The sequence below is a fragment of the Netta rufina genome, assembly GCF_964035555.1.
Source record: "Netta rufina genome assembly, chromosome: 2".
Lineage (NCBI taxonomy): Eukaryota > Metazoa > Chordata > Aves > Anseriformes > Anatidae > Netta > Netta rufina.
In genome coordinates this window covers 124,429,662-124,444,245 of record NC_140124.1, presented here as the reverse complement: position 1 = coordinate 124,444,245, position 14,584 = coordinate 124,429,662, and the positions used below count along the sequence as shown (strand labels likewise).

Here is a 14,584-nt window from a genome sequence, read left to right as displayed (position 1 = left end):
GAACATAATTTATATGCACCAGTGCCTCAGGCTGAAAATTTGTCTTAAGAAGATCAGTTCACCCTTGTCCCTCATTCAGCCGTGAGGGCTGGCTGCTGGGCTCTGTGGAGCCAACATGTCTTCTGCATCTAAATGTCCCTGAGGGGAGTCCATAGGCAGTGGATCTGGTATCAAGCACCATTGCTCTTGTCAGCTCCTTCCCAGCTCAAGACATTCACCTTCCTCTGCCCTTTGATCAAAGGCGAGTTTCCATCCAACACAGGATGGAAAGTCAAGTTCTCCAAAAGGGCCTGGGAGCAGGGCTGGGAGCAGCCCTCCCTTGTGCTTCAGCTGGGATACCTGGTCAGGACACTTAACCTTGTCTATTCACATGTGGAAAAGAAAATTATTCCAAACTTGGATTTTGGCATAAGAGGTAGTAAATATAAGAAATAATTGCAAAGAAAATATTTTAGTATTTTAAAACTAAACATTTTAGCGTCTAACAGTCTAAATGACTCCATTGATCTCCTTTATTTTTTTTATAAAAGTATTCAGTTTTTCAGATTTAATCTCTGTTTACAATGGCAGTGTTTGAACTCCTGAAAACTTTGCCCTTGGGCTAGACTGTGATATTGTGCATACCCCCTTAAAAGTGGCTGCGTTTAAAGAGCATGTGTGAGGTGGGAACTGTGGCAGAGGACCTGACCAAGGATGTGCCAGCCAAAACATACTCCAGTCCAATGTGGGATTAACGGAGATTTACCGTAACACTACGCTCTAATGAGTGACAAGGAGCAAGGTGGGGAAGGCGTACATCTGTAAGTGTGCAGGCTCTCCCGAGAGCCTTTGGGTTTGTTTTACAGGGCTCTACCTGCCCTTGGTGAAGCTCCATGGGTGGCTGCAAAGGCAAGCAGAGCACAGTACAGCTTTATACTCCCCTTCAAAACAGCATGCCGGCATTTCAGTGCCAGGCCTACAGCCGGCTGCCACGGTCTGAGCAAACATCTGAGGGAAAAGCGCGAGCGCCTGCCTGGGAGAGATCACCTCGCACTCCTCAGGAGAGGTGTGCGGGACTGGGATGGGGATGGGGTGGGAGGACAGCAGGGTGTGAGATGGTGCCAGAGCCCCTGCTTGCACCGGTCAGAGGTGGTGTCAGCGTGAAGGCACACAGCTCCCTTCGATTCCTTCCCCAGTAAATCCAGCTTTACACATTACCATATAGCATTAACTCAGAGTCAGTTGAACAGAATTTTGAGTGTGACTCATTTTTTCTTAATTTCTTAGAATTATTTCAGTTGGAAAAGTCTATTAAGATTATCAAGTCCACTCATTAGCCCAGCACTCCCAAGTCCACCAGTAAACCATGTCCATAAGCACCAAGTCCACACATCTCTTAAGTACCTCCATGGATGGCTACTCCACCACTTCCCTGGACAGCTTATTCTGATGCCTAACCACATGAAGAAATTCTTACTGATATCCCCTCTAAACCTCCCCTGGTGCAACTTGAGGTCATTTCCTTATGTCCTATAACTTGTTACCTTAGAAAAGAGACTGACACCCACCTCACCACAACCTCCTTTCAGGTAGTTGTGTAGAGTGATGAGATCTCCCCTCAGACTCCCCTCCTCCAGATGGAACAGACCCAGTCCCCTCAGCCACTCCTCATAGTCTTGTTTTCTAGTCCCTTCACGAGCTTTGCTGCTCTCCTCTGAACACATTCCAGCAGCTCAGTATCCTTCTTGTAGTGAGGGGCTCAAAGCTGAACACAATACTTGAACATCAGATGACAATCACTTCCCTCATGCAAGGAGTTTCAATAAATAAAAAAGCATGATGGTTGCTAAGGATCCAAAAAACGTATTCCTGATATTCATTTGATCCCTTGTGAAAGACATGCATATTTCCCTGTGGCACAAAGAGGACTGCAACTGTCTGTATCTTACCTGCCCTGGTTGTTCACAGGCTGTTTGGTATCTTGCTTGTTGGCATAATTCTTTTACTCTCTCGTATTTTGGAAGTTGATTAGACTGCTGAGTGTTTTTATTGGTTTCCTCCTTCTTTCGTAGAAATTTTCTTTAAAAAAAAAAAAAAAAGTTGAATATTTTACATAAATTACTCTAAACTCTGGAGATGGTGAATTTAACTGGTAAAATAAAGCTACTTGAATATTTAAGTCTTCTAAGGGAGAAAATCCCTGCATTTCTGCTAGTGACTTTAATGACAAAAGGTCATGTGGTGAAAAAAGGACTCAGGCTATTTGCTGGAATTTGCCCAATGAGAAATAAGAACTACTGAAATATATCTAATTGATACAGTTCAGCACTATTCATAAAAAAAAGTATGTTCTTTCACAAAAGAAAATACGCTGAAGCAATATTTGTCTGAATGAAGAACCCAGCTGAAGAGACTACAGGGCTTTCATACTCATTCAGCACAGTGTGTCTTGTTTTGCAGTACATCACACAAGATTTTCATAATACATAAAACCATAAAATGCCACAAGGAAATTGCTGTGAAGTTTTAAACCAGAGAAAATTTTCTCAGCAGTAATTGTCAAGGCAGGAGAGTAAAAAGGTATCAGAGAAAAGAGTAGCTATAGTCATAAATCTCATTTACACATATGTCTTAGCTAGAACAAAAATGAAGAATGCTTCTGATCTGTGGTGGAAAATACTAAATCAGTTGATAACAGGATATTGCACAGCTGGATATGAAGCAGAGAATTGAAAAGAAAATGAGTCAGATGATGACATAAGTGGTCACATGGACAATGTTATAGAAGGAGGAGGAATAGGCTAGGAGAGCTGCTAGGAGAGTATGTCTTCAAATATCTTGGAGGGAAGGGATCTGGGAGCACAGCAGCATGCATAGCCAGTGGTGGGAAATTAGAAAACAAGTCAGGCCTGTAAGTTTGCTTCCAAAATTTACTACTCCACTGGCCATAAAGAGAAAGAGGAGAGAGCAGAAAGGAAAGCATGTACAAGAGAGTGTTCCCTTCCGAAACTCTCTCACCCCTAATAATTACCCTCTTTCCACCAGAAATGTGTCACGCCAGATTTTGGTCTTCTTGTTTGTTCGAAACCTGAAACCAAAATAAAAATATTTACTCCTGGCACCTATATATAGCACTGCTAGTGTTAACAATTTATTTTTTAAAAACCACCTCCCTGCTTATGTATATCTGCAATTTTATAGACGTGCTATTTAAGAGAGTCTTCAAATGTGGAAGCTGTGGTCATTGGCCTGACACAGCTCATTTCCACAGAACCTCTTTTTCCACTCAGTTGTTCATTTACTCAGGTGTTTGCTTCTGAACTAGCTACAAAAACAGAAAGAGCTGGGACCCACCTGTTTCCTGGTCTCTCCAGGTCTAGAAGCTTTAGGACAGATTTGCCATCCATGTCTGGAGGAGTGTCAAGTCCTGCAATATCCAGAATTGTTGGAGCAAGATCAATATTCAGAACTATCTGAGGCACTCTGCAAATCAAGAGAAAAGGTCATAGTTGTCATGTGTTCAATATGCAAGTCTTCACATTCTCTCAGAATTAGAACAGTAATTAATGTTTATCAGGGCTTTGAAGATGTAAAGCTCTACACAAGCGCTATGTTTAGAAACCCCCCTTTGAAGGCTACAACTCTGAGAACAGGCCACTGTTGCAGAATATCATTACAAAGAAAAAGCTAAGGACAATGAGAGAAGGAGGTGCAATAGTGATGTTATTCTTGTATCATTGACAATGAGGTCATGCAGCCAGATAGCTATTCTGCTGCAGAAGGTAAGCAGTAAAGATAAGCACCTACTTTTTAACTCTAGCACTACAGGGCTACACATACATTTTTTTCATCTGCGAAACAACTTATGAATACCATGCAAAGTGAAAGACATCACTCTTCTTAGAAGGCATTGCTCTGTGGTAATAGGGCATCCTTTATGAAATGAAGCTAGACAGAACAGTAATTACATGCACTTAGAAACATTGTACATTAGGTTTAACAGCTGTGCTAAAGATATAAGAGAACGTACACTGATCCTGGCTCTACACTTGGACCACGGATAAAGAAAGGAACTCGAATATCAAAGTCATATGGCATTGACTTCCCCTTGACCAGTCCAAACTGCCCAATATGGTAACCATGGTCAGCAGTGTAAATAATGTAGGTGTTCTCCAGTTCTCCCATCTCCATAAGCATTCGGTATAACTGAAATACAGCAAAGGAAAAACAGAATTTAATGTAGCAAAACATATTTTCTGTATAATCGTTTATAAGAATCATTTTACTACCTTAAATACACAGAATCAAACATGATATCAATGAAACTGAAAAAGACTTTTTGTGAATGGGCATTTTTACATCTTGTCTCTACTGTGCTGCTAAAAACATTCAACTCACAAGTACAATTTCATATTTCAGAGCTGGGAATTTGCTTTGAGGAAAGAGAGGACATACAGAAAATTATAATACAAAATAAGGTACTACTAATGTAGTTACATTAGTGTGTCCAAAAGTCAATGTATACTCAAACACAGCTTGGGAAAAAACTGCTACAGCTTTAGGGCAAATGGTACTCAGACTTGATTTACTGTGTTAGTCTACAGCTTTCTCATTCTTTACAGTTGTGGGCTTGGGAAAAGGCTGTAAATTTTTATTAAAGTTTAAAAAAACCTCTCTGGGGGAAGATCTTTGGTCATGGTGCTTGATTTTTGAACAAAAAGTCATGCAAACTACACCTCATAGTTCATGTATCATGTTACCTATAATTAGCTGTACATTGCATTGCCTAACTTCTGCAAACACTAGCAGACTGACACCTGAGTTGCTGTGATTTGCCAATTCCCAAATTTCATCTGAAGGACAAACTGTGAAGGGAGTGTGAGAAATGAAGAGAAATTGTCATGTGCTCAACTGCATCTATCCATGTGGATATGCAGGTGATGCATATTCTGTTAATACCAAGCTTTCTACTAGACCCACTGACTTTTCCATTAAAAAACAATCTTCAGCTTATTCACCTACCAATTCAAAGAAGCAAGCAAGGAACTTGGCACTACATTGCACAGAATATAACCAGAACTCATTTGGACTGGGGATATATGGAATAATTCTTTGCATCCCGGGGGCTTTTCCCAGGTTGTGGTTGGGGAAGGTAAGGAAAGAATTTGTTTAATTTTATACTGACTAATAGGAACACATTCACAGTAGTTTCTTGAACTCACTCTTTCCATAGAGTCGTCAACTGACATCAGGGTCTGAAGTCTCTTGCGTTGCAAGACGTTTGTAAACTCCATGTGGATAGGCAGCATGGGCCCTGTGTACTGCATGATCCAGTGCTTATCCATGTTTGGTGCATAGTTATAGCTGGGAGTGCTGGGAGGAAGAGAAAGGAACTGAGCATTATGCAGCACCAAAGTCATCGAAGGAAATCAGGAACTGCTTTAACACAGGAATATCCAACAAACGGTTAAGTCACATATTCCACGTGGTGACTAGTATTCCTAATGCAAAATATAAACAAATGTCACTTCAGTGGCTTCGGAGCTTCAATGGTCCATATATCACTTCCTACAAAAATTTTTAACCATTTGCTTTCCAAGCTTTCTTTCAGGCTCAAACACTGCTACCAGACCCATGTCAATATTTGGGATGTACCAAAAGGCATTTTTCAAAGGAATCTGTAATCTTTAAAAATGCCTATCCAAATAACAGATCCCACAAAGACAAGTAGGAAAATGGAGGAAGTCAGAGATCAAAGATGATGACTTCCCCTTAACATTAATGTCAATTTCCAGTGGGAAAAGTGCCTTCATATTAGAACAAGTTAAAAGAGAGATATTTTCCTGTGGGATAAAGAAGTTCCTAAGTTCTAGGATATGAATGGCAACACCAGCGTTATCAGTTTTTAAGATGCTCCAAAGAGTGAAAGCATTGGCTTTCTTACCCTCCCACCACCAAATTATGGGCATTGCCAGGACCCTGAATGCAAGCCCACAGGGTGGGTGTGCAGGGTCAGTTTTGATACGAGGAGATGCTGCAGCCAGCCATGCTGACTCCAGACCCACGTTCAGTCTCCATTACTTGCCCTTGGTCCTCACCTAAGCTAAATCCCAGTTACACCTGGTGACATGGCATGCATGCAAATTCTACCCACACAAAAATGATGTTTACTTATACATTAAATCCTGTTGAGGTGTTTTTTTCTATATGAATACAAAACATAGTGCAATGCCATTGTAACATCAATATTGAACTAATACTGCTGCTGATACTAGTACTAAGGAGGACTATGGCACAGAGTCCTAGATGGTCAAATAATGTTGCTTTTGAAGTTTGCACAAGCATCAAAGAAAACATTTAAGAGAGCTGTTCTAACTACAGCCTGTGAATTTTTAAAGGATGTCATATAAGAATCAAGAATACCTTCATGTACTTATCTCCTCTGAAGGAAACGTATTGCAAAAAATAGGCCAAACAGATTTGCTGTACAGATATGCATGGCACAGAAACTCTCTATCAGTCCTGTTTTTATACCTAACATACAGGGCAACTAAAAGGTGATAACAAACTAAACAAAACCCACTTCCTGTAATGTTTTGACATATATATGAGTACTTCCTTTCTCTAATACTTGCAGAATCTAGGCTTTGAATTTCTGAGGTTCTTTGCTTTTAGTTTTTCCTCGTTTTAACAGTATACTGCAGTACATGATACATATCTTACAGCATTACTTTTGAAAAATAAATGTAAATTGAAAATTAAAAAAAATGCTGTTGTGTGATTGGATTAAATTGATTCCTATGATTCTCTTTTAGTTTATAATAAAAAATAAAATTACTAATATTGTATTGTAGTGATGATTTTAATATGTGCATTACACAAAGATATATTTTTCCCAAAGAAATATTTGTGTGTAGTTAGTTGTCCTTTCACAAGAGGTCGCACTGAATAACATAAGAACATTGTACAATGATAACAAAGTCATACCTTTAACCAATCCTTCATTTAACTTTCATTTTTCTTCACATGGTTGTATGTGATCACTATATGGTGGATGAAGTTGCTCTGCAGTTTTAGCTAAAGCATGTATAACCTGCAACTAGGTATTCTAAGGATAAATATGGCTAAATGGACAGCCTAAGGCACTGATAGTCAACTACAATAAACTAACAGTCTACATTGTAATTGGAGACTGTTTTTGAGAATTTAGGTAGAATTTGAGTAATGTATGCATCTCTAGTACATACAGCTGGTTTTGACTAACCTACTTAACCATTAAAATAAAGGAAAAACAGAATTGACACAATGGTATCACTGGATTTATGAAAGTTTCCTTGAGACTAAGAACTATGGAAAGGTTAGCTCCCTACTAAGCAAAGACAAACATAAACTAGAATTCATTTTCTGCTGGAAATTCTTTTATTTCTGATTGAAAAGTCATAATTTTGTTATTTCCCATGGAAATACAATTTTTAAAAGGGATGCTTATATTACCACAAAAATTAATGAACTTGAACCCAGACGCACAACCCTCTAGGTTGTCAGCTAGCCCTCATCCCTAGCAGATGCAGCCTTAAACTGTGACGAAGCAAGTCTTAGGAGCTTTGGTCACCTATCAGGTATTAGACGAGGATACAGAAGACAGAAAGTGTGATACAAGCGCAAACCTTCCTCTATTTCTTTGGAAGTTTGTCAAACGAGACAAATGACAATTTTTTTCCCATGAAAGTGCTCAGTCTTGATTAATCAGCATTTTCCAGCAAAATGAAGCCTTTTTTTTTTTCTTTTCTTTTTTTTTTTTCTTTTTTTTTCCATAAGTCTCCTGTCCTGAGTGCCCCTGCTGTGGAGGGATGAGGTGGCTGTGAGCTGCACTCAGCCGGCAGCGCCGTGACAGCCTGCCTCTGTGCCAGGAAGGAGAGCCAGCTGCTGAAGCAGGCTCAGGTCTCATGTTCCCAGGACATTGTCAGGAGCCTCCTCCAAATAATGGATAGTCTTTAAAAGCAGCACTCAGGGGTTTAGCAGGGTGGTTAAAACCTTTCACAGACACTTTCCAAATGCATTTTGAATTTTCTGGGTGAGAAATGAGTGAGGCAGGGAGCGAGCAGAATTTTCCTCCTAGAGAATTATAGGAAAAGGACCTTCTGTGAATTATCTAATGCCAGTGGCCAATGGAGAAATGTGAGATTGGGGTCCTAAATGGTGGGGAAGGAGCAGTAGAGAAGGCTTGGAAAAGAATCCCAAAGTCCCACAACTAGTCTGTGTTCCCTGCACATCCTTGTTGTTTTGTGTCTTACAGAAATCCATAAGAATGCCAGACCTGAAGGCATACTAAGTTTGAGAATGATACTAAACTGGGAAGAGCTGTTAACTCCATCTAGGAATCTCTACCCAAGGAATCTTGACAAATTTGAGAGCTGGGCAATCACCAACCCTATGAAGTTTAACAAGAGCAAGTCCCGATTCTGTACGTGGGAAGGGGCAACTGTGGCTATATGTACAGAGTCGGGGATGAGCGGCTGGAGAGAAGCCCTGCAGAAAGGGATCTATGGGCTTTGGACAATGGCCAGTTGAGTATGAGCCAGCCATGTGCACCAGCAGCCAAAAGGGCCAACCCTACCTTGGGGTGCATCAAGCATGACACTGCTAGTGGGTCGAGGGAAGGGATTGTCCCTCTCTGCTTTGCGGTGGGGGGGCCTCAAATCTAGCACTGTCTGTAGTTTTGGGCACCACAGTATAAAAAGGACATAAAACTATTAGAGAGTGTCCAAAGGAGGGCTATAAAGATGGTGAAGGCTCTAGAGGGCAAGACATATAAAGAGCAGCTGAGATCCCTTGGTTTGCTCATCCCAGAGCAGAGCAGGCTGAGGGGAGGCCTCATGGCAGCCTGCAGCTCCCTCATGAGGGGAGCAGAGGGGCAGGTGCTGAGCTCTGCTCTCTGGAGACAGTGACAGGACCCAGGGGAATGGCATGGGGCTGGGACAGGGGAGGGACAGGCTGGGGGTTAGGGAAAGGTTCTGCACCCAGAGGGTGGTTGGGCACTGGGACAGGCTTCCCAGAAAAATGGTCACAGCGCCGAGCCTGCTGGATTTCAAGAAGCATTTGGACAATGTACTCTGACACATGGTCTGTTTTTTGGGTAGTCCTGTGTGGAGCCAGGAGCTGGACTCAATGATCCTTGTGAGTCTCCTCTGACTTGGGGTATTCTATGATTCTATAAATGGCATTGCTTGCCATGCACCAGGTCTGGTATCACCCTCATATTTATCTACCTTTTTTTTTTTTTTTTTTTTTTTTTTTTTTTTTTTTTCTCCTCCTAAAACAAACAAAGAATCAAAGAAAAACCCCAAACCCAACAACAACAACAGAAGTAAAAAAAAATAAAGTAAACCACAAACAAACAGAAGTGAATTCTGGGGAGAATACTGCTGATTTCTGAGAACCTTTCCAAACAGACAGGCCTCTTCCGTGTCAGTGATAACTGTTTATCACAACATTTTTTTCTTGAAGCAGTTGGAGATACCAGCTAAATGTTCAGCTGTTACAAGCCTTTGAAAGTCATCATGGGAAAGTATGTCACTGTTTCTACTCTTCCATTTTTGGGAAAGTCTTTGCGCTGTACTGATAAGTACTGCTCTAAAGTAACACAGACATCTGCATTTCTTTGACTTCCCTTAGCACTGGGAATATCAGATTGACGATATCTACCATGTTTCCTATTACTTATTGTCAGTCATGGAGACTATCTTGTTTTGAGCACACTTGTTAGTCCATGATCATCAGACAGTGCCAGCTACCTTTATTATTTTCAGATTGTCCTTGGTCTTTGCCTGTCAGTCTTTGGAGGCCTGCAGCTGAATGGCTCAGGTGCTATCCCAGAGTGTAGGAATGAGCAGCCTTTCATTGAAGGTCATTCTTGCCAGCTGATCAGCAAAGAGTAAAGCACTTTAACTTTTTGAGTGTGTGCCTGAGGACTGAGTGAGAGTTCATTTTACATGTTACAAAAATAGATAACACAAAAAAGGACTCCCCTTCATGTAGGTCAGTCCAAAATGACCTACAACATACTACATGAATATTAAATCCATAGAGATAGTAAAGATTGAAAAAACAGATGGTTTTTCAATTAAAAATCTACACTATTTGCCACTCACCTAGGTTATAGTAGCCTGGGAAAATCTAGACGTCTCAGTTGCTCACTTATGTTTGTCCAGCACATACTTTGCAGAATTTACTGCACAAAAACTTCATGGCTCTCTATATGGATCTGTTTTGGCACTGGGCAAAACAGTGGAAAATGCCAGGTTTCAAATCATAAGATTTCAAACTTATACCTACCTATCCTTAATCAATTTAATCAACAAAAAAATCTGAAATGTTTAACAATAACAAATACTGAACCCAGTAAAGCCCTTTCTCATAAAGACTTTCTCAGAATGAGAAAAATAATTCACCCTGAAACATTGTAAACATTTAATTATGTGAATAAATTAACAGAAAATTCATCCCATTTTATGTATACATTTGCAAAAAGCAAAATGATAATTAGTATTAGACTTTTCTAGCCTTAGATTGCTGTCTCCTTAAAAAAGGGATGACTTCTGCCATTTGAGTTCTGTTAGCACTTAATGTTTCTACACTGATGCATATTGTTTTATTAATGCCACATCATGGAAATTGCATTCACTTTCTATTTACCACCTGTTGCAGTAGGAAGCACACAGTGCTGATAACAAGATGTTCTACAGGTTTTGGAAGGAGTAAACATTTATAAATACTAGTGCACTTTTCTCTTTGAAGAAAAATTTACTGTGAAATGTACCATTTATTTATCTATAAGCATCATTTCAAATAGATACTTGAAGTTATGTTGAGAGGAATGAAATTATATTGACATTCAGCTTTGTGGCCTGAATCCCTGAGGCCTAAATAACCTTCAGTCACATGAACAGTCAGCATTTCCCTTCACACCTTTTAATTACTATTACTGACAACAGTTTTACTATATTTGCATACTTAAATTTGAATTTCAAAATAGAAAATTAATCTTAAACAGCTTCTAGGGTACCACAATAACATTAGGTTACACAAGAAATTAAAAATAAACCTCAACAAAACAACAGATGCTTGCACTTGAAGACGTATTAAAATGGTGTCCTCAAGTAGCAAATCACTCAGAAATGAGCAACACTAATTAATGTCCACTAGTAACTGAACTGCCTTTTGTGTGATATTGAACAAAACAATTGCAGCGAAGCCCTTCTGAAAATCATTATTCCAAAAAAAAAAAAAAAAAAAAAAAAAAGATATTTTACAGGTTAAGAAAAGAATGGGATATTCTTCTTGGCTAATGCTGTTTACACAGTTGTGGTATCTGCATGGAAAAGAAATAGAGATGAGTACAGCATGTTTTAAAAGCTCCCAGAATTCAGTGCAATTTAAATTAGCACTTTTTTTTTTTGTTTTAATACAAAATGTTGCATCTCTATATATATACATTTCCATTACAGATGGGTTAAAATGGGAAGAAAAATACACGTTTGCAAACATTCATTCATACTAAAAATCTGTTTGCCTATTTACAACCTCCTAATTCCCTCTTGTTTTTATTCGGCAAAAGAAAATTATGTCCACAAAAATACTGCCTAAAAATGTTGCTGGTGAGTATTTCCATAGAGTTCTCAGGGGTTTGTATCCCAAAGTGTTTGGCTAATCTTTTGTTTAGATTGGGAGTCTTCCAGTTAGTGAAAATAGTACAGTACTTATATGCCTCAGGATCATTTTCATTTAATAAAAATAAAAGTAAACAACATTTTAAAATAATAACTACAGTAAAACTGATTGCGAAAAATGAGTAGTTTCTGTACAAAATTAGCACCTATGTTATTCTTTAAAATGTGGTTAAATGTGATAGCCATGTTTCTTCAGGAAAAGAAAAAAAAAAGTAAAAATAGCATATGATCAAAGGAAGCAAATCTTTTGTTTCCAGAGAATGTAGACTTCCAGGTTTAGATACTGTTCTTGGAAAGTGGGAAGTCTAGGTTCTGGTCCAAATTAAAAGTCCGAAAAACACGACCAACAGCATCACTGTTACTAAAATGAAGTTGAATTTCCCCATTCTGGGTGCCTTTTAAAAGGGGAATCTTTTAAAACAAAGAATATTTATGCATATGAGGATATGAGGTATGAAAGTTTCACTCCTGAAGTGTAACATAACTGCTATATATCAGAATAAAAAAGAAAAAGAATAAAAGAAAAAAAAAAAAGGAAAATAAAATAAAATAAAATAAAAAGAAAATAAAAAGTTCTTATCCATTAAACATAATACCTTTTTATTTTAGGAAACACTATTTATAGCTGCTGCAGAAGTTAATTGTGTAGCTAAAATCTTACTGCATCTCTAAATCAAGTTATTTCTTCCAGTCCTGTTTAAAGTCACACACGCAATGATGTCTGTGATGATTTTGATCATTTATCTCTAAGTCAGCAGTCCAAGCTGGCCTCTGGCTAGCAGTGACAAGAGACACTGACATGTCAAGATTTATTAATGATGCAAATGTATGATCCCACTCTGACAAGGAAGTGTCCATATTACAAGAAAAAAATGTCTTAGCTAGCAGATGTTTAAGACTCAGCCTTGGCGACGAGAAAGTGCCATCTCACACCCCAACTTCACCATTAAGATTATTTTGGTGATCAGGAAGTGCAAAAGTATTGCTTGTTTATGCTTCACTACTGCAAATGTACTGCTGTGACTAGGCTTGTGTGTTTGGTACCTTTCATACTTTATTTGAAAAATTAAAGCTCTTCCATTTGCCCTTTCTCACATTATCTGGGGAAGCCTCCTGATCTCATCCCAGATACCATTTCTATCTATTTCTCCTAAGATCTTTAGACTGACAAAAGGATTGCTTCCAGGTAATTATAAAATCTGGTTGTCTCCTGCCAGCCTGAGGATCTTTTACTCAACACAGCAAGCAGTGCTTCAGATTTCCATTTTTCACATTCTTCAGTAGATCTGCCTCCCGCAGATTTTTGCTTCTAATGTTTGTTTACTTCACAGCTTATAAACAGCTTAGGTCTGATTCACAGCTCCCCTAAGACTGGTTCACCCTGGAAGGTAAAGGGAAGTTAAAAAGTGCCAGAGGCCCTGAGTGTAACTGAGAATTCAGGCTTTCATTAGAGCATCCTCTGAGTAAAGTCAGAGCTTTCCTGCTCAGTTGTGTGACGGAACAAGATTGCCCTTTAACAGCTGCCAGTGTCATCTCCTGTGTCATAACTTCACATCTAACAACAGCATTTCCTAGGTCTAGCAACCCTGATACCCACCAGATGATGTTCATTACCACAGCAAAAATCTATGCACTGCTTTCATCTTGTACAACTTCTCCAGTACCAGTTGCTTCCACAGAAACCATTTCTGGGCATAGCTAGAGTATGTGCATTAGTATGATTTATTTTCAGAAAATTACTCATTATGGTGATAGACAGCAGCCAGAAGCTAAAGTTTTGGAAACATTTTTTAACTGTTAGAAATAGGAAGTATTTTAAGGAGAGGACAGCTGGGATAGTGGGAGGGAGAATGGATGCTTGAAAACAATGGAGAATGGCCATTTGCTTCCAACATAATAACGCTTGTGTTTCATCTTAAACTGGAGCTAATAAGAATTAACAGGGTTCATTTAAAATTAATGATTAAACAGAGTACACATCATTACTTTTCATGCCACTCCACTGGGCTGTTTATACTGAGGAGAACAGGATTGTAAGGTAATGGCGGTGTGTCTTTCCCTCTGCATTGTTAAGTGGGGAAATGAGACCAACATTTGAGGGCAGAACTCTCCCTGAACTGTAATATTTCCTTCCGTAGCCTCTCCCCTATGCACATGTGCAAGTGAAAAACTTCTTCTAATCAAACTTTTTTTTTCCTTCTTGTTGTTTTGTTTTGTTTTTAATTTATAAAGTCAGTAGTTCAATCACATGATAGGCACCTTAGCAGCAAAGAAATGTCACATAATTTAACGGCCTGCTTCAGTTACTGTCCTTTTAAGCAAAACTTCCTCTCACATGTGGTTGATAGGCCATCTTAATTCCTAGTTTGTAGGTATAACCTTCCATCTCAGTTTGTAAAGCCAGCAAGCAGCTTTTGACCTGGTTTCCCTTCTTTGTTGGAGGTAGGCGTTACAGTAACATGATATAGCAACTACATCTTTAAAAACAAAATCCAAGGTCAGATGGCTGTCACCCAAGGTCAGAAAAAAAAAAAAAAAAAAAGAGATGCAAATGGTACTTGACCACCAAGGAAGAAAACCTAAGGGTTAAACGTTCAAATTACACAAACCTTGGCAGGAGGGATTTTATTGTTCTCATGTTGTTTTTACAGGGAGCACCAAGTATTTCTGTGAGAACTTAACTTCTTATATCTTTTAGTAAGACCATGTTACTAATGTTTTTGCCAGAAAAAAAATCAATTATTTGGTAGCTTCAGCCACCCAGATTGGCAGTTTATCTTCAATTTGACTCATTTCTTAGTCTGCAGACTGAACTCTAACACATACAGACAGTCAGTGCAATAAGAAACACAAAACAACCCACCAAGTCTCTCTTG

General features: G+C 39.0%; 1 protein-coding gene across 1 annotated transcript in view; it reads right to left on the bottom strand.

Annotated features, from left to right (window-relative positions):
• Window positions 1-3,006: 3,006 nt before the first annotated feature.
• LOC311206101 (extracellular sulfatase Sulf-1) overlaps window positions 3,007-14,584 on the bottom strand; it is a gene marked incomplete at both ends in the record, with an annotated part of 34,010 nt that continues 22,432 nt past the window's right edge. The window contains 4 exons of the mRNA XM_084281300.1: window positions 3,007-3,067; window positions 3,334-3,462; window positions 4,010-4,185; window positions 5,202-5,352. Of these exons, the coding sequence (XP_084137426.1) occupies window positions 3,007-3,067; window positions 3,334-3,462; window positions 4,010-4,185; window positions 5,202-5,352 (517 nt within the window). The remainder of the gene's footprint in view (window positions 3,068-3,333; window positions 3,463-4,009; window positions 4,186-5,201; window positions 5,353-14,584) is intronic.